The 18,455-nt window shown below is 43.3% G+C and overlaps 2 protein-coding genes across 2 annotated transcripts in view; one reads left to right on the top strand and one right to left on the bottom strand.

Moving 5' to 3' along the window:
* LOC139403876 (Dmx-like 2) overlaps window positions 1-7,136 on the top strand; it is a gene marked incomplete at its 5' end in the record, with an annotated part of 65,931 nt that extends 58,795 nt beyond the window's left edge. The window contains 5 exons of the mRNA XM_071147055.1: window positions 333-410; window positions 1,103-1,194; window positions 1,292-1,344; window positions 5,753-5,970; window positions 6,218-7,136. Coding sequence (XP_071003156.1) covers window positions 333-410; window positions 1,103-1,194; window positions 1,292-1,344; window positions 5,753-5,970; window positions 6,218-6,427 — 651 coding nt within the window. The remainder of the gene's footprint in view (window positions 1-332; window positions 411-1,102; window positions 1,195-1,291; window positions 1,345-5,752; window positions 5,971-6,217) is intronic.
* Window positions 7,137-11,618: 4,482 nt separating this feature from the next.
* The window catches only part of LOC139403874 (gliomedin-like), a 9,296-nt gene continuing 2,459 nt past the window's right edge, over window positions 11,619-18,455 (bottom strand). Inside the window, exons 5-11 of the mRNA XM_071147052.1 lie at window positions 15,548-15,646; window positions 14,328-14,420; window positions 13,855-13,995; window positions 13,564-13,650; window positions 13,308-13,433; window positions 13,008-13,158; window positions 11,619-12,243 (exon numbers count right to left, since the gene is read on the bottom strand). Coding sequence (XP_071003153.1) covers window positions 11,778-12,243; window positions 13,008-13,158; window positions 13,308-13,433; window positions 13,564-13,650; window positions 13,855-13,995; window positions 14,328-14,420; window positions 15,548-15,646 — 1,163 coding nt within the window. The 3' untranslated portion in view covers window positions 11,619-11,777. The remainder of the gene's footprint in view (window positions 12,244-13,007; window positions 13,159-13,307; window positions 13,434-13,563; window positions 13,651-13,854; window positions 13,996-14,327; window positions 14,421-15,547; window positions 15,647-18,455) is intronic.

Here is an 18,455-nt window from a genome sequence, read left to right as displayed (position 1 = left end):
CTCTCTCTGTATCTGCCTCTCTGTCTATCTCGCTCTGTCTTTCTCTCTGTCTATCTCTGTCTGTCTCTCGCTATCTCTCTCTCTCTCCACGTCTCTCTCCCTCTGTCTATCTTTCTCTCTGTCTCTCTCTCTCTGTCTGTCTCTGTCTCTCGCTATCTCTGTCTCTCTCTCTGTCTCTCTCGCGCTATCTTTGTCTCTCTCTCTCGCTATCTCTGTCTTTCTCTGTCTCTCTGTCTCTTGCTATCTCTCTGTCTGTCTCTCGCTATCCCTCTGTCTCTGTCTCTCGCTATCTCTCTGTCTCTCTCTCTTTCTGTCTCTGTCTGTCTCTCCAGTGTGGTGTATCAGATGGAGAAGGCTTCCTCAGTCTGTGGCAGGTCAACCAGACCTCCTCCAACCCCAAGCCCTACGTGGTACGTAGCACACACACACACACACACACACACACACACACACACACACACACACACACACACACACACACACACACACACACACACACTGGTGCTTGAAGGATTAGGGATGGGGGTTTTACAGAGGGTGGGAGAGTGAGAGAGTGGGCGTGTGTGAGTGATAGAGCGATTGGGTGTGATCGATTTCCTCTGTCTGCTTGACTGAGGCTAACACAGCCTTCTGTCGCCCTTCCTCTCTCGCTCGGTCTGACTCCCCCTCTTTTCTTTCTCTCCCCCTCTCTGTTCTTTCTCTCCCTCTTTCTCTGTCTTGCTCTATTTTGCTCTCTCTCTCTCTCTCTTTCGCTCTCCCTGTCTCTTTCTCGATCTCCCTCTCTCTCTCTCTCTCAATCTCCCTCTCCCTCTCTGTCTCTCTCTCGGTCTCTGTCTCTCCCTCTCTCTCTCTGACTAACTCTCTCTCGGTCTCTGTCTCTCCCTCTCTCTCTCTGTCTCAGTCTCTGTCTCTTTCCCTCTCTCTCTCTGACTCACTCTCTCTCTCTCTCTCTGACTAACTCTCTCTCGGTCTCTGTCTCTTTCCCTCTCTCTCTCTGACTCACTCTCTCTCTGTCTCATTCCCTCTCACTCTCTCTCATTCTCGGTCTCTGTCTCTTTCCCTCTCTCTCTCTGACTCACTATCTCTCTCTGTCTCTCTCTAGAGTTGGCAGTGCCACTCTAAGACCTGTGGTGATTTTGCCTTCATCACTTCCTCCAGTCTCATCGCAACGGCAGGACAGTCCAACGACAGCAGGTCAGTATCAACATTACATATCAAAACTACACCAGTCTCAATACTGTCATAACAGTAACTCCAATGACTGAAACTCTTTTCTCCTTTTCTCCTCCAGAAATGTCTGCCTGTGGGACACTCTTATTTCACCTAGTAACGCCATGGTACATGGTAAGATTTAGTTGTAATTTCAGTCCTCCAGAAATGTCTTCCTGTGAGACACTCTTATTTCCCCTAGTAACGCCATGGTACATGGTAAGATTTAGTTGTAATTTCAGTCCTCCAGAAATGTCTTCCTGTGGGACACTCTTATTTCACCTAGTAACGCCATGGTACATGGTAAGATTTAGTTGTCATTTCAGTCCTCCAGAAATGAACATACAAAGTTACCACAGCAGATAAAACCAGCCAAATGAACTAGTTAGATTCCACAATTGTGTCTCCATTACATGAAAGATTAGGTGACCGATCAAATTTAGACTTGATCAAGCAAAGTAGAGGAGAGTGGGGTAAGTTAGGACATTTTTACATTCAGCATCACTCTGTCAAGGGAAATATAGACTTATTTTTAACAAAGATATTTAAGCAATAAGGCATGAGAACTCTGGGAGTATTGTGTGATAACTCCAAACTAAGGGCTGTTCTTAGGCCAGAGGTGAAGAATGTAGCAAGCAGAGGATCAATGATAACTCCAGAATAAGGGCTGTTCTTAGGCCAGAGGTGAAGAATGTAGCTAGCAGAGGATCAATGATAACTCCAGACTAAGGGCTGTTCTTAGGCCAGAGGTGAAGAATGTAGCTAGCAGAGGTTCAATGATAACTCCAGACTAAGAGCTGTTCTTAGGCCAGAGGTGAAGAATGTAGCTAGCAGAGGATCAATGATAACTCCAGACTAAGGGCTGTTCTTAGGCCAGAGGTGAAGAATGTAGTTAGCAGAGGTTAAATGATAACGAGAGACAAGAACTTCAATAAATAATGATTTAATAAATAATTTATAAATAGGCAACCAGAACTGGATGTTTGTATTTGTATTTATTAAGGATCCCCATTAGTTCCTGCCAAGACATCAGCTACTCTTCATGAGGTCCATTAGTTCCTGCCAAGGCATCAGCTACTCTTCATGAGGTCCATTAGTTCCTGCCAAGACATCAGCTACTCTTCATGAGGTCCATTAGTTCCTGCCAAGGCAGCAGCTACTCTTACTGGGGTCCATTAGTTCCTGCCAAGACAGCAGCTACTCGTCCTGTGGTCCATTAGTTCCTGCCAAGGCATCAGCTACTCTTCATGAGGTCCATTAGTTCCTGCCAAGGCAGCAGTTACTCTTCCTGTGGTCCATTAGTTCCTGCCAAGGCAGCAGCTACTCTTCCTGTGGTCCATTAGTTCCTGCCAAGGCATCAGCTACTCTTCCTGTGGTCCATTAGTTCCTGCCAAGGCATCAGCTACTCTTCCTGTGGTCCATTAGTTCCTGCCAAGGCAGCAGCTACTCTTCCTGGGGTCCATTAGTTCCTGCCAAGGCATCAGCTACTCTTCCTGGGGTCCATTAGTTCCTGCCAAGGCATCAGCTACTCTTCATGGGGTTCATTAGTTCCTGCCAAGACAGCAGCTACTCTTACTGGGGTCCATTAGTTCCTGCCAAGGCATCAGCTACTCTTCCTGGGGTCCATTAGTTCCTGCCAAGGCAGCAGTTACTCTTCCTGTGGTCCATTAGTTCCTGCCAAGGCAGCAGCTACTCTTCCTGTGGTCCATTAGTTCCTGCCAAGGCATCAGCTACTCTTCCTGTGGTCCATTAGTTCCTGCCAAGGCATCAGCTACTCTTCCTGTGGTCCATTAGTTCCTGCCAAGGCAGCAGCTACTCTTCCTGGGGTCCATTAGTTCCTGCCAAGGCATCAGCTACTCTTCCTGGGGTCCATTAGTTCCTGCCAAGGCATCAGCTACTCTTCATGGGGTTCATTAGTTCCTGCCAAGACAGCAGCTACTCTTACTGGGGTCCATTAGTTCCTGCCAAGGCATCAGCTACTCTTCCTGGGGTCCATTAGTTCCTGCCAAGGCAGCAGTTACTCTTCCTGTGGTCCATTAGTTCCTGCCAAGGCATCAGCTACTCTTCATGTGGTCCATTAGTTCCTGCCAAGGCATCAGCTACTCTTCATGAGGTCCATTAGTTCCTGCCAAGGCATCAGCTACTCTTCCTGTGGTCCATTAGTTCCTGCCAAGGCATCAGCTACTCTTCCTGTGGTCCATTAGTTCCTGCCAAGGCAGCAGCTACTCTTCCTGTGGTCCATTAGTTCCTGCCAAAGTAGCAGCTACTCTTCCTGGGGTCCATTAGTTCCTGCCAAGGCATCAGCTACTCTTCCTGTGGTCCATTAGTTCCTGCCAAGGCAGCAGTTACTCTTCCTGTGGTCCATTAGTTCCTGCCAAGGCAGCAGCTATTCTTCTTGTGGTCCATTATTTCCTGCCAAGGCAGAAGCTACTCTTCCTGGGTTTCATTAGTTCCTGCCAAGGCATCAGCTACTCTTCATGGGGTCCATTCGTTCCTGCCAAGGCATCAGCTACTCTTCATGAGGTCCATTAGTTCCTGCCAAGGCAGCAGTTACTCTTCCTGTAGTTCCTGCAAAGGCATCAGCTACTCTTCATGGGGTCCATTCGTTCCTGCCAAGGCATCAACTACTCTTCCTGTGGTCCATTAGTTCCTGCCAAGGCAGCAGTTACTCTTCCTGTGATCCATTAGTTCCTGCAAAGGCATCAGCTACTCTTCATGGGGTCCATTCGTTCCTGCCAAGGCATCAGCTGCTCTTCATGAGGTCCATTAGTTCCTGCCAAGGCATCAGCTACTCTTCATGAGGTCCATTAGTTCCTGCCAAGGCAACAGCTACTCTTCATGAGGTCCATTAGTTTCTGCTAAGTCAGCAGCTTCTCTTCCTGTGGTCCATTAGTTCCTGCCAAGGCAGCAGCTACTCTTACTGGGGTCCATTAGTTCCTGCCAAGGCAGCAGCTACTCTTCCTGGAGTCCATTAGTTCCTGCCAAGGCAGCAGCTACTCTTCCTGGAGTCCATTAGTTCCTGCCAAGGCAGCAGCTACTCTTCCTGTGGTCCAGTAACATTAAGGCAGTTGTTGTTGTGTATCCCTGGGAATAATCCAAATTTATGTAAACATTACAGTTTTGAAAACATAGCTTGGCCAAAAAAAAGTGGTCTCCCGTTTATGGGGTAAGTTGAGCATAGGAACAGGGTAAGTTGATCATAGGAACAGGGTACTTTGAGCATAGGAACAGGGTAAGTTGAGCATAGGAACAGGGTAAGTTGAGCATAGGAACAGGGTAAGTTGAGCATAGGAACAGGGTACTTTGAGCATAGGAACAGGGTAAGTTGAGCATAGGAACAGGGTAAGTTGAGCATAGGAACAGGGTAAGTTGAGCATAGGAACAGGGTAAGTTGAGCATAGGAACAGGGTAAGTTGAGCATAGGAACAGGGTAAGTTGAGCATAGGAACAGGGTAAGTTGAGCATGGGAACAGGGTAAATTGAGCATGGGAACAGGGTAAGTTGAGCATGGGAATAGGGTAAGTTGAGCATGGGAATAGGGTAAGTTGAGCATAGGAACAGGGTAAGTTGATCATAGGAACAGGGTAAATTGAGCATAGGAACAGGGTAAGTTGAGCATAGGAACAGGGTAAGTTGAGCATAGGAACAGGGTAAGTTGAGCATGGGAACAGGGTAAATTGAGCATGGGAACAGGGTAAGTTGAGCATGGGAATAGGGTAAGTTGATCATAGGAACAGGGTAAGTTGAGCATAGGAACAGGGTAAGTTGAGCATAGGAACAGGGTAAGTTGAGCATAGGAACAGGGTAAGTTAATCATAGGAACAGGGTAAGTTGATCATAGGAACAGGGTAAGTTGAGCATAGGAACAGGGTAAATTGAGCATAGGAACAGGGTAAGTTGAGCATAGGAACAGGATAAGTTGAGCATAGAAACTTGTTTGTCTTTGAATCATTTTAAGCATCTGTAAACACGGATTAACACCTCCAACTTTGTACTGGTTTGAACACATTTAACATAAGCCCTGGTGTTACCTAATATCCCAGCGATACTACCTCGCGCTACACCTGGAAATAAAACACTTCATGTTGCTCAACTTGCCATTGGCTCAACCGTTGGCTCAACTTATCCCATTCGCTCATCTTACCCCAAGGCAAACATTTTACTATATTAGCCCACACAGATACAAGAATGCACTTTCATGCTAGGTTTAGGTCCTCATACTGAAGCTTATAGAGAGCCCAACTGATGTGTAGAACAAGCTTTAAATGATCTACTTTAGTTTAGATACAAGCATCATGACACCTCTAACACAATTCATTCATTTGACTTGGTGAAAATCCACTTTTTTAAACCTTGCTTACCACTTTTTCACAGACTCCATGAAATGATGTCCTCTTCCTAAATGTTTGGTCAAATTATACTTTTTGTTTATGGTTTCCTAGAAACAAGGGCTGGCTCAACTCACCGTTTGGTTCAACTTACCCCACTGTCCCCTGTTTTAGTGTTGTCACTAATAACTCCTAGTTGTGATCTGTCTCTCCAGCCTTCCCGTGCCATGAGAACGGTGCAACGGTGTTGCAGTACGCTCCCAAGCAGCAGCTGCTGATCTCAGGAGGCAGGAAGGGCTTTGTGTGTGTGTTTGACATCCGACAGAGACAGCTGCTACACACCTTCCAGGCCCACGACTCAGCCGTCAAAGCCCTGGCGCTCGACACCTCCGAAGACTTCTTCGTAACCGGCTCGGCTGAGGGGAACATGAAGGTGATTTTCCTTATTACCTTGTAATGAGGAAAATGGAATTAGAATCTTCCTAAATTGAAATGGAATGGTTCCCAACCCTGTCAACCATTAATCTGTGCTCTCCAGCTGTATTTCAATGACCACATGTGTGTAAAAATGTATGTAAGTCACATGATTGATCTGTGTAAGACATGTAGTTCCATTAATGTATTGATCATTGCCTTTCTCTTTACCTCTCTCTTTCACTCCCCCTCTCCTTCTCCTCCAGGTGTGGAAGCTGGCAGGCCATGGCCTCATGCACTCGTTTAGCACAGAGCATGCCAAGCAGTCCATCTTCCGGAACATCGGAGCAGGCGTCATGCAGGTGGAGACCCGCCCCGGCAACCGTATATTCACCTGCGGCGCCGACGGAACCCTCAAGATGAGGGTTCTACCCGACCGCTACAACATCCCCTCTAGCATCTTCGACATTCTGTAGACCCCAAACCACTTCTTGTACTGTCTGTAGAGAGGTCATCTGATTGGTTAGTGGTTGAACGTTGAAACGATAACCAAACTTTCACTCCAATATTCAACATCTTGTAGAAACGTAAATACCTGGAAGTGGTATGTCTAAATGGCGGTGGATAGGAAGGAGTAAGGTTGAAAGATTAACCAAACTTTCTTTCACTAGTATAACATTGTGTAGAGAGCCTAGACTTGTGTGAGAGAGACGAAGAGAGATCGGGGTGAAGGTTTACAGATAGATCACTAAGTATATTACACTGCTGGATAGGCTAGTTGAGAGGGCTCTAATGATATGTGTGACGTAGAGGTGAAAGGTTGAGAGATGACCAAGGTTTCAGCAGCTTTGAGAGAGCAACAGAGAGTGTACGGTACGGTATGACTTTACCTAGAGGAAATGGTATCAGAAAAGTTCAATTGAGCTGTGAATATTTTTTTCTTTCCCAGAGCCTAAAAGTGTGTATTAAAACATAAAGCAACAGGTTCCAGACTTGATTTTAACAGTTAGATTTCCTGTCATTTTAAAAGCGGCTGCTGGACGTTTACGAGTGTGTCAGTCCATATGAAAGCTATGCATGACTTCCTGTTCTCGTTTTAAGCGGTGCAATCACATGGTTTATTGACATGATAGTGCTCTGTACAAGTGCTCAAACTCTTCAAAAGTGTGTATCTGTTGTCATTTTGTGCCCATACGCTGAAAAAGTCTCTTAGCATCTACATTAACCAGCACTGTGGATCCTTTAGTCAGTCAGTCAGTGGTCTGGTGTGACTCTGAAGTTGTTGATCTGCATTTTGTTGAAATGGTTTCATCCTCTTCATCCCCTGGCTAATCTCACTGTTAATGACAATGTTTAATGGCACACTATCCCCATAGTGACCCCATCCCATAACACTGGCTGCCCAGTGACTCGCTAGCCTACTCCATCGATTGATCTATAGATTGATTGAGCCTAGCAGCTATGTGATCACACCTCTTGTGTATCTGCCGCCCGCCTGCCGTCAAAAGCCTGTTTGTGCGGCAGCAGCGGCCTCACTGCTACAACCTTGTGTTTGGAAGATGGTGTGTTTTGATCCTGTGACTGTGTGTAGTCTATATGTCTCATCTGTCTGTTCCACTGAATACCCCCCTCCTCCCCCGAGAAGAAAGAAACACATGTTATGTTCTGTTATGTTCTGTATGGGTCTGTTATGTTCTGTATGGGTCTGTTATGTTCTGTATGGGTGGGTCTGTTATGTTCTGTATGGGTCTGTTATGTTCTGTATGGGTCTGTTATGTTCTGTATGGGTCTGTTATGTTCTGTATGGGTCTGTTATGTTCTGTTATGTTCTGTATGGGTCTGTTATGTTCTGTATGGGTCTGTTATGTTCTGTATGGGTCTGTTATGTTCTGTATGGGTCTGTTATGTTCTGTTATGTTCTGTATGGGTCTGTTATGTTCTGTATGGGTCTGTTATGTTCTGTATGGGTCTGTTATGTTCTGTATGGGTCTGTTATGTTCTGTATGGGTCTGTTATGTTCTGTATGGGTCTGTTATGTTCTGTATGGGTCGGTTATGTTCTGTATGGGTCTGTTATGTTCTGTATGGGTCTGTTATGTTCTGTATGGGTCGGTTATGTTCTGTATGGGTCTGTTATGTTCTGTATGGGTCTGTTATGTTCTGTATGGGTCTGTTATGTTCTGTATGGGTCTGTTATGTTCTGTATGGGTCTGTTATGTTCTGTATGGGTCTGTTATGTTCTGTATGGGTCTGTTATGTTCTGTATGGGTCTGTTATGGTCTGTTATGTTCTGTATGGGTCTGTTATGTTCTGTATGGGTCTGTTATGTTCTGTATGGGTCTGTTATGTTCTGTTATGTTCTGTATGGGTCTGTTATGTTCTGTTATGTTCTGTATGGGTCTGTTATGTTCTGTATGGGTCTGTTATGTTCTGTATGGGTCTGTTATGTTCTGTATGGGTCTGTTATGTTCTGTATGGGTCTGTTATGTTCTGTATGGGTCTGTTATGTTCTGTATGGGTCTGTTATGTTCTGTATGGGTCTGTTATGTTCTGTATGGGTCTGTTATGTTCTGTATGGGTCTGTTATGTTCTGTATGGGTCTGTTATGTTCTGTATGGGTCTGTTATGTTCTGTATGGGTCTGTTATGTTCTGTATGGGTCTGTTATGTTCTGTATGGGTCTGTTATGTTCTGTATGGGTCTGTTATGTTCTGTATGGGTCTGTTATGTTCTGTATGGGTCTGTTATGTTCTGTATGGGTCTGTTATGTTCTGTATGGGTCTGTTATGTTCTGTATGGGTCGGTTATGTTCTGTATGGGTCTGTTATGTTCTGTATGGGTCTGTTATGTTCTGTATGGGTCTGTTATGTTCTGTATGGGTCTGTTATGTTCTGTATGGGTCTGTTATGTTCTGTATGGGTCTGTTATGTTCTGTATGGGTCTGTTATGTTCTGTATGGGTCTGTTATGTTCTGTATGGGTCTGTTATGTTCTGTATGGGTCTGTTATGTTCTGTATGGGTCTGTTATGTTCTGTATGGGTCTGTTATGTTCTGTATGGGTCTGTTATGTTCTGTATGGGTCTGTTTTTGCACAAACAGTTTATTTTTTGTTGTTGAACTATTGACCTATTTGTTTTTGGTTGGTGGGTTGGTGGGTGGGTTGGTTGGTTGGTTGGTTGGTGGGTTGGTGGGTTGGTTGGTTGGTGGGTGGGTTGGTGGGTTGTTTCTTTGCAGGCTGTTGTTATTTGTGTTGGACTTTTTGCCTTTTACGTTAGGAATGTAAGGGGTTAATACTGTATTTTACTGGGACATAGTGCAACATGGCATAGGTTTGTGTTTGGTGATACTACTGTACTGTATTGTTTTTACAAACCTTATTGAATAGATATTTGCACTCAAATCTGGGGACACTAAAAGTTTATTTCAAAACGAATAGGCTATGTGAAGAACAAATAAACTACTGTTATATACAAATGAATGTCTGGCTGTATTTGGCCTAGTAGTAAAAAGTGAAATAGTTTTAATATATACATATATGAAATACCACAGCAGCTTGTACAAACATGAAAGCGTTTGACTTAATTTTTTGTTTTGTATCATACCGGCTGGATTAGTTGTATCTTTTGTTAAATGTTTGTATTGTTTTTATTATTAAACAGATTTGTGTTTCCTTCCCTCCGTCTGGGTACCACGTCTGATCTCTGACATCTGTTTACATATTCTACCTTCCCTCCGTCTGGGTACCACGTCTGATCTCTGACATCTGTTTACATATTCTACCTTCCCTCCGTCTGGGTACCACGTCTGATCTCTGACATCTGTTTACATATTCTACCTTCCCTCCGTCTGGGTACCACGTCTGATCTCTGACCTCTGTTTACATATTCTACCTTCCCTCCGTCTGGGTACCACGTCTGATCTCTGACATCTGTTTACATATTCTACCTTCCCTCCGTCTGGGTACCACGTCTGATCTCTGACATCTGTTTACATATTCTACCTTCTCTCGTCTTTCGTGTGTTAGTACTTATGAAGCCTTATAATGCCTTATAAACATTCATAGGTCACCTTATAGATGCAGTCATAGAGGATCATTAAAAACATCACAGTGAAGCAATAACACGCTAGGCACCTTACAAAAAGGTACCGAGCCTCGTTTTGCTTTATGGTACATGCTTCATAATGCTCTAACATCTATAAGGGGATATTCATGTCTATTTAAGATATTAACACTTCATAATGCTCTATAACATCTATAAGAGGATATTCATGTCTATAAGATATTAACACTTCATAATGCTCTATAACATCTATAAGGGGATATTCATGTCTATAAGATATTAACACTTCATAGTGCTCTATAACATCTATAAGGGGATATTCATGTCTATAAGATATTAACACTTCATAATGCTCTATAACATCTATAAGGGGATATTCATGTCTATAAGATATTAACACTTCATAGTGCTCTATAACATCTATAAGGGGATATTCATGTCTATATAAGATATTAACACTTCATAGTGCTCTATAACATCTATAAGGGGATATTCATGTATATAAGATATTAACACTTCATAATGCTCTATAACATCTATAAGGGGATATTCATGTCTATATAAGATATTAACACTTCATAGTGCTCTATAACCTCTATAAGGGGATATTCATGTCTATATAAGATATTAACACTTCATAGTGCTCTATAACATCTATGGGGATATTCATGTCTATATAAGATATTAACACTTCATAAAAAGGTGCTTTAAGTTAAGTGTTGTTCAGGTGTCTACAGTATATATCTATCTAAAGCTCAGTATGGGGAGGCTATGACTAGATAACTAGAGAGAGTCCAGAGAGAGACAGGAATATATAGCAGGCTGTCCTACCGTGGTCAAAGTTCTACCTTTGTAAGTTGAATAAATTATTTTTATTTCATCAGGTTGATTTTATGTTTGTTTCTGTATTTTCTCTCTCTAGACATGATAATCAGTAGAGACCATGCAGCAGCAAATATCATTGTCGGGAATGAACATATCTACAGATTTCCAATATAGGTCTTTTTAAAACATGTTGCTCTCTGTAAGGGAAGCTGGTCATGGTAGGATCCAAGTAAATATGGAAACACATTTCTGATACCTATTTTGTCATGCAGTCACAGGGAAAGTCTAGTAAGGACTTTACAGCTATAAATAGTATTATCTCCACAAAAAGCCATGTTTCCAGGGTAGACCTTAAAAAGAGTTACATTTACCAAATACATACAATATACAAGTGAGAGACATAAAAACAATATAACAAGTCAAATGGTTAATAAGTATCCTTACAAAAAGAGAATTCCACGATCTCAAATGGAAAAACATGGAAAACAGTACAGCAATTATTTTACTGTTTAGACCATCGCCACAATACAATATAGACTATAACAATTATATTATAATGATCTACTTCCTACTCTAGCCCTTATTCAGTTCAACTCTACATTGGAAAAGGTACAGTATGTGCATCTTTGGAAGCTGTAATCCAATTGGAACAAATATTTGAACAGCACTCACATCTTTATCCCAGCCAGCAGTCCCAAAAGGCCATTAGAAAAGAGTCCTTGTTGAGATGGCATAAAACTAAAGACAACACGTACATATTATAAATAAAAAACAGCCATAATATTCACGATTGCTGTTCATCTTTAATTAAGCACTTTAAAAAGCTGGCCATCTTTAATCAGAATACCATTCAAATACCATCTGAATACTGTCAAAACAATGTCAGAATACTGTAAAAAAAATACCATCAAAACACCCTCAGAATACCATCAAAACACTGTCTCAGTCATCAGAGATGAAGTGCACCACATACAGCTTCACGTAGCTCTGATCCCACACATACAGGTGTCTGTTATTGGGGCTATAGGACAGCATGGCCAGCACCCCGCCAGGGGACCTCAGTTCAAAGGTCACGTTGACCGGTTTCCCCTTCAGGAGGTCGAAGGCGAAGGTCACACGGGTGTCCTTGGTGTCGGTGACGTAGAGTACGCCACAGGCCACGAAGGCGTTGCCGGCCTTGGTCCTGGGGTAGGTGGTGTTGATGTACGATGTGACAGAGAAGCTCTTCAGGTCCAGCTGGGCCACCATAATGCTGTCGTCCAGACTGGAGGCAAAGATGAGCCACAGGCCGTTCTCATCCGCCGCCAGCTTGAAGTAGGTCTTGGAGTTGTAGAGAAGGTAGGACAGGTTGTGGTACAGAGCATTGTCGATGGCCAGGGTGTGGAGACACTTGGACTGCAGGTCGAACCTGGGGGATGAATGGAGGGTGTAAATAAACAATGTACATTTCTACATTTACCTTCGCTTTCCTTTTGCTTTCCTTAGGAACTGTGCACCACAATGCCACACCAGCAGAAGAAAAGAAGAGTCTCAGGATCAGGATCATACACAGCCAGTGACATCACAAAGACAGAATATTTTTCTTCAAGACTTAAACTGCACAAGGCCAAAAAGCTTCACCTTGATTTCTCTCTGACAACTATCCATTGTTATCAGACAAATATCTAGTGTGGTAGGAGCTAAGGGATCAGTTGGATTCAAGCAGGGTAACTACCGTCCCTTCTTTACCTGGCAAGGTTGGAGGTGCCAAACTATGCTTCTTTACCTGGCAAGGTTGGAGGTGCCAAACTATGCTTCTTTACCTGGCCAGGTTGGAGGTGCCAAACTATGCTTCTTTACCTGGCCAGGTTGGAGGTGCCAAACTATGGTTTTTTACCTGGCCAGATTGGAGGTGCCAAACTATGGTTCTTTACCTGGCCAGATTGGAGGTGCCAAACTATGGTTCTTTACCTGGCCAGATTGGAGGTGCCAAACTATGGTTCTTTACCTGGCCAGCTTGGAGGTGCCAAACTATGGTTCTTTACCTGGCCAGGTTGGAGGTGCCAAACTATGGTTCTTTACCTGGCCAGGTTGGAGGTGCCAAACTATGGTTCTTTACCTGGCCAGATTGGAGGTGCCAAACTATGGTTCTTTACCTGGCCAGGTTGGAGGTGCCAAACTATGGTTCTTTACCTGGCCAGGTTGGTGGTTCCTGCGATGTGATAGTAGAAGGATCCGTTATGAACGGCATGGCCACATCCCTGGTAGAACTTCCTGCCGTCGATGACCTCACTGGTGGCATTCTGGAATGAGGCGATGCTCTTATACTCCTTCACCGTGCGACCTGGAGACATAGGATTGGTTGTTGTGTGAGTGTGTAGGAGGTACCAGAGTAGTGCTAAAGATAATGTGATTGGCTGTTGCCTGCGTTTGGCTGGTACCAGAGAAATGCTAAAGACATTTGATTGGCTGTTGTGTGAGTTTGGGAGGTACCAGAGAAATGTTCGGCCACCCAGATGCGTTTGTCGTTCAGCACAGCCGTGTCTTTCATCCACGTTCCGAACGTACTCTCCATCTTAGATATGTTACGGGGGTTGATCAGGGACTTGATGATGCACTCTGGGGGACAGAAGATAAAACATTTATTATTTAATTGATTGATAGATTGATTGGTTTGCATATTCAGTCATATTAAGATTTTGTCTGAGGGTTTTTAAACAAATTCTTCAAGTCATGCAAGTCATTGTACCATTTTTCTTATTTAGTGGTATCTCTTGTAACTTGCCAGCCTCTTTGGCAGACAGAGTCCCATCGTTTGGTACAGCATGTGAAGGATCTGAAATAGTCAATGATAATCAATGAAAGAAGTGATATTGATAGAATCAGTAGGAAAGTTGGAGGTGTGTAGAGGAACTGTAGTATAGATAGTAACAGGCTGACTCACCCAGGATCTGGGCAGCATGGGTGGGGGGGGGGGGGGGGTTGGGATAGATACGGGAGTTGGGTAGGATAAGTAGCTGTGTGCAGGGTAGTTACCCACCCAGGGTCTGGGCAGCGTGGATGGGAAAATTGGCCCGGTGACTCCTGTTTCTGGGGGGCCCCTGGGGTCCTTGTGGGCCAGGCGGTCCAGGAGGGCCAATGGGTCCTGGAGTACCAGGAGGACCAGCCGGACCTGGGGGGCCTAGACAGACCCGAAAGACAAGGATTTTCACAATCACGTTGTATTTCAAGTAGAGCTGTCCAGGCATAAACTGGATCGACTGGTCATGAAACAGGAAAGGGCTTGCCCACACTAATGTTGCAACACATACAGGTACCTTAAGTGTTGTGCTAAGACCACATTCATTTGCAGTTCTAATGAAGATCTGTTAAGATTTTGCAATAAAGGTATGTGCTGAACCATTTGAGTGTTCCATGGTGACGGTACAGCAAGTCTCATCATGTACTTTAGGAGTCATAGTGATAGTCTATCTAATATAGACAGTGGACATTGTCATTTCTGTCCGTTCTTACCCTCCAAGATGACATCGTTGGACGATTGTGTATTTTCTCCTGCGGGTCCAGGTTCTCCTCTGTCTCCTTTCTCCCCTGGCTCACCTTTCTCCCCTGTGAAGGAACACGGTTATCGTTTGTCATATGTGCAGGTGATTTACAAACCCTAACTTGAGACATGGAATGGAACAGGAATTCATAAAGACCTGATCCAAAAATTAACCCTAGCTTCATAAGATTCTCAATAGACCACAATCAAATGAGTCAAGCTTGTGTAATGTGCGAGACGTGGGTTCTTATATCTGAGCTACTGTTAAGAAAAGAGTTCCCACAATGTGAACTAGACATGGGTCTACTAAATCTTCGCTTCAGTCTGGAAATTCCAAGGATTCGTCAAGTCAAAGCCATTCCAGTAAACCATGAACCATTCCATTCACTTCTCCTGGGCTGCTAAAATATTGTCTATTTAGTGCCCTACGTTTGAGCAGGGCCCATAGGGCTCTGGTCAAAAGTAGTGCACTATATAGGAAATAGGGTGTGAATCATGTCCTTCCTTCCTGAGGAACGCACCAGTGGGCTGATGGGAGAATGAGGTTTACAGCCCATTCAAGAGCAGCCCAAAACTACAGAGTCATGAATGACATTAGTCTACTGTGGGACAGAAGAGCAGTTTCCTTTCTTCCTCCGTTTCCGGTTCTATGGTGTTTCCACCACAATGATTCAGCATTGTGACACCACATATCTCATAGATCTGAATGGCTGTCCAATGACAGTTGGAAATAAGAATAGGCGAAATAAATGATGTATGTGGAGATCTGTGTGTATCTTATGTGTGTATCTGGGTGCACTGTGGGGTTATTGCATGCAAGTGTAGGTGTGTAAGTGTGTGCATGTGTGTGTCTGAATATATGTGTGTGTCTCTGTGGTTGTGTGTGTTTCTACACTATGTTTGTGTGTGTGTGTGTGTGTGTGTGTGTGTGTGTGTGTGTGTGTGTGTGTGGTTGCTTGTGTGTCTGAGGCTGTGTGTGTTAGGGTGCATGTTATTGAGCTCCCTGAGGAGATCTGCTCTACCCTTTCTATGTTCTATTATCTCTCTCTTTTCAGTCACAGAACCAGACAGAGCCCCAGGTAACAATACATAATGGACACATCAGATGATAGACAGATAGATACAATGAGGCAGAAAGTAGAGAGTAAGAATTATTCTCTCTGTTACTGTAAAAGGGTCTTTCACTCCATACCTCTCTTCCCTCGTTTTCCATCAGCCCCAGGCAGTCCATCTAGTCCTGGGATGCCATCAGTGCCATTGTGCCCCGGCAGACCATGCAGGCCAGGTAGCCCTGCCATACATACATTACAACCACAGTACTTTATATGGTCAGGCAGCCCTATCATATACAAACACATTACAACCACAGTACTTTACATGGTCAGGCAGCCCTATCATATACAAACACAGTACTTTACATGGTCTGGCAGCCCTATCATATACAAACACATTACTACCACAGTACTTTACATGGTCAGGCAGCCCTATCATAAATACATTACAACCACTGTACTTTACATGGTCAGGCAGCCCTATCATATACAAACACATTACAACCACTGTACTTTACATGGTCAGGCAGCCCTATCATACATACATTACAACCATATTACTCTACATGGTCAGGCAGCCCTATCATATATACATTACAACCACAGTACTTTACATGGTCAGGCAGACCTATCATACATACATTACAACCATATTACTCTACATGGTCAGGCAGCCCTATCATACATACATTACAACCACAGTACTTTACATGGTCAGGCAGCCCTATCATACATACATTACAACCACTGTACTTTACATGGTCTGGCAGCCCTATCATATACAAACACATTACTACCACAGTACTTTACATGGTCAGGCAGCCCTATCATAAATACATTACAACCATATTACTCTACATGGTCAGGCAGCCCTATCATACATACATTACAACCACAGTACTTTACATGGTCAGGCAGCCCTATCATATACAAACACATTACAACCACATTACTTTACATGGTCAGGCAGCCCTATCATACATACATTACAACCACAGTACTTTACATGGTCAGGCAGCCCTATCATACATACATTACAACCACTGTACTTTACATGGTCTGGCAGCCCTATCATATACAAACACATTACAACCACAGTACTTTACATGGTCAGGCAGCCCTATCATACATACATTACAACCACAGTACTTTACATGGTCTGGCAGCCCTATCATATACAAACACATTACTACCACAGTACTTTACATGGTCAGGCAGCCCTATCATAAATACATTACAACCATATTACTCTACATGGTCAGGCAGCCCTATCATACATACATTACAACCACAGTACTTTACATGGTCAGGCAGCCCTATCATATACAAACACATTACAACCACATTACTTTACATGGTCAGGCAGCCCTATCATACATACATTACAACCACAGTACTTTACATGGTCAGGCAGCCCTATCATACATACATTACAACCACTGTACTTTACATGGTCAGGCAGCCCTATCATACATACATTACAACCACAGTACTTTACATGGTCAGGCAGCCCTATCATACATACATTACAACCACAGTATTTTACATGGTCAGGCAGCCCTATCATAAATACATTACAACCACTGTACTTTACATGGTCAGGCAGACCTATCATATACAAACACATTACTTTACATGGTCAGGCAGACCTATCATACATACATTACTACCACATTACTTTACATGGTCAGGCAGACCTATCATATACAAACACATTACTACCACAGTACTTTACATGGTCAGGCAGACCTATCATATACAAACACATTACTTTACATGGTCAGGCAGCCCTAACATATACAAACACAGTACTTTACATGGTCAGGCAGACCTATCATACATACATTACTACCACATTACTTTACATGGTCAGGCAGACCTATCATACATACATTACAACCACATTACTTTACATGGTCAGGCAGACCTATCATACATACATTACAACCACATTACTTTACATGGTCAGGCAGCCCTATCATACATACATTACAACCACTGTACTTTACATGGTCAGGCAGACCTATCATACATACATTACTACCACATTACTTTACATGGTCAGGCAGACCTATCATACATACATTACAACCACATTACTTTACATGGTCAGGCAGACCTATCATACATACATTACAACCACATTACTTTACATGGTCAGGCAGCCCTATCATACATACATTACAACCACTGTACTTTACATGGTCAGGCAGACCTATCATACAGACATTACTACCACATTACTTTACATGGTCAGGCAGACCTATCATACATACATTACAACCACTGTACTTTACATGGTCAGGCAGACCTATCATACATACATTACAACCACTGTACTTTACATGGTCAGGCAGCCCTATCATACATACATTACAACCACTGTACTTTACATGGTCAGGCAGACCTATCATACATACATTACAACCACTGTACTTTACATGGTCAGGCAGACCTATCATATACAAACACATTACTTTACATGGTCAGGCAGCCCTATCATATACAAACACAGTACTTTACATGGTCAGGCAGACCTATCATACATACATTACTACCACATTACTTTACATGGTCAGGCAGACCTATCATACATACATTACTACCACAGTACTTTACATGGTCAGGCAGACCTATCATAAATACATTACAACCACATTACTTTACATGGTCAGACAGACCTATCATACATACATTACAACCACTGTACTTTACATGGTCAGGCAGACCTATCATACATACATTACAACCACTGTACTTTACATGGTCAGGCAGACCTATCATACATACATTACAACCACTGTACTTTACATGGTCAGGCAGCCCTATCATATACAAACACATTACAACCACTGTACTTTACATGGTCAGGCAGCCCTATCATACATACATTACAACCACTGTACTTTACATGGTCAGTCAGACCTATCATATACAAACACATTACAACCACTGTACTTTACATGGTCAGGCAGACCTATCATATACAAACACATTACTACCATGCAGGAGTAATATCTGAAGTACAGATGCATATCCGTGGGCAAA

The sequence above is a fragment of the Oncorhynchus clarkii genome, unplaced genomic scaffold (genome assembly GCF_045791955.1).
Source record: "Oncorhynchus clarkii lewisi isolate Uvic-CL-2024 unplaced genomic scaffold, UVic_Ocla_1.0 unplaced_contig_3726_pilon_pilon, whole genome shotgun sequence".
Taxonomy (NCBI): domain Eukaryota; kingdom Metazoa; phylum Chordata; class Actinopteri; order Salmoniformes; family Salmonidae; genus Oncorhynchus; species Oncorhynchus clarkii.
Note: the sequence above shows the minus strand (reverse complement) of the source record. Positions and strands in the feature narration are given on the sequence as shown.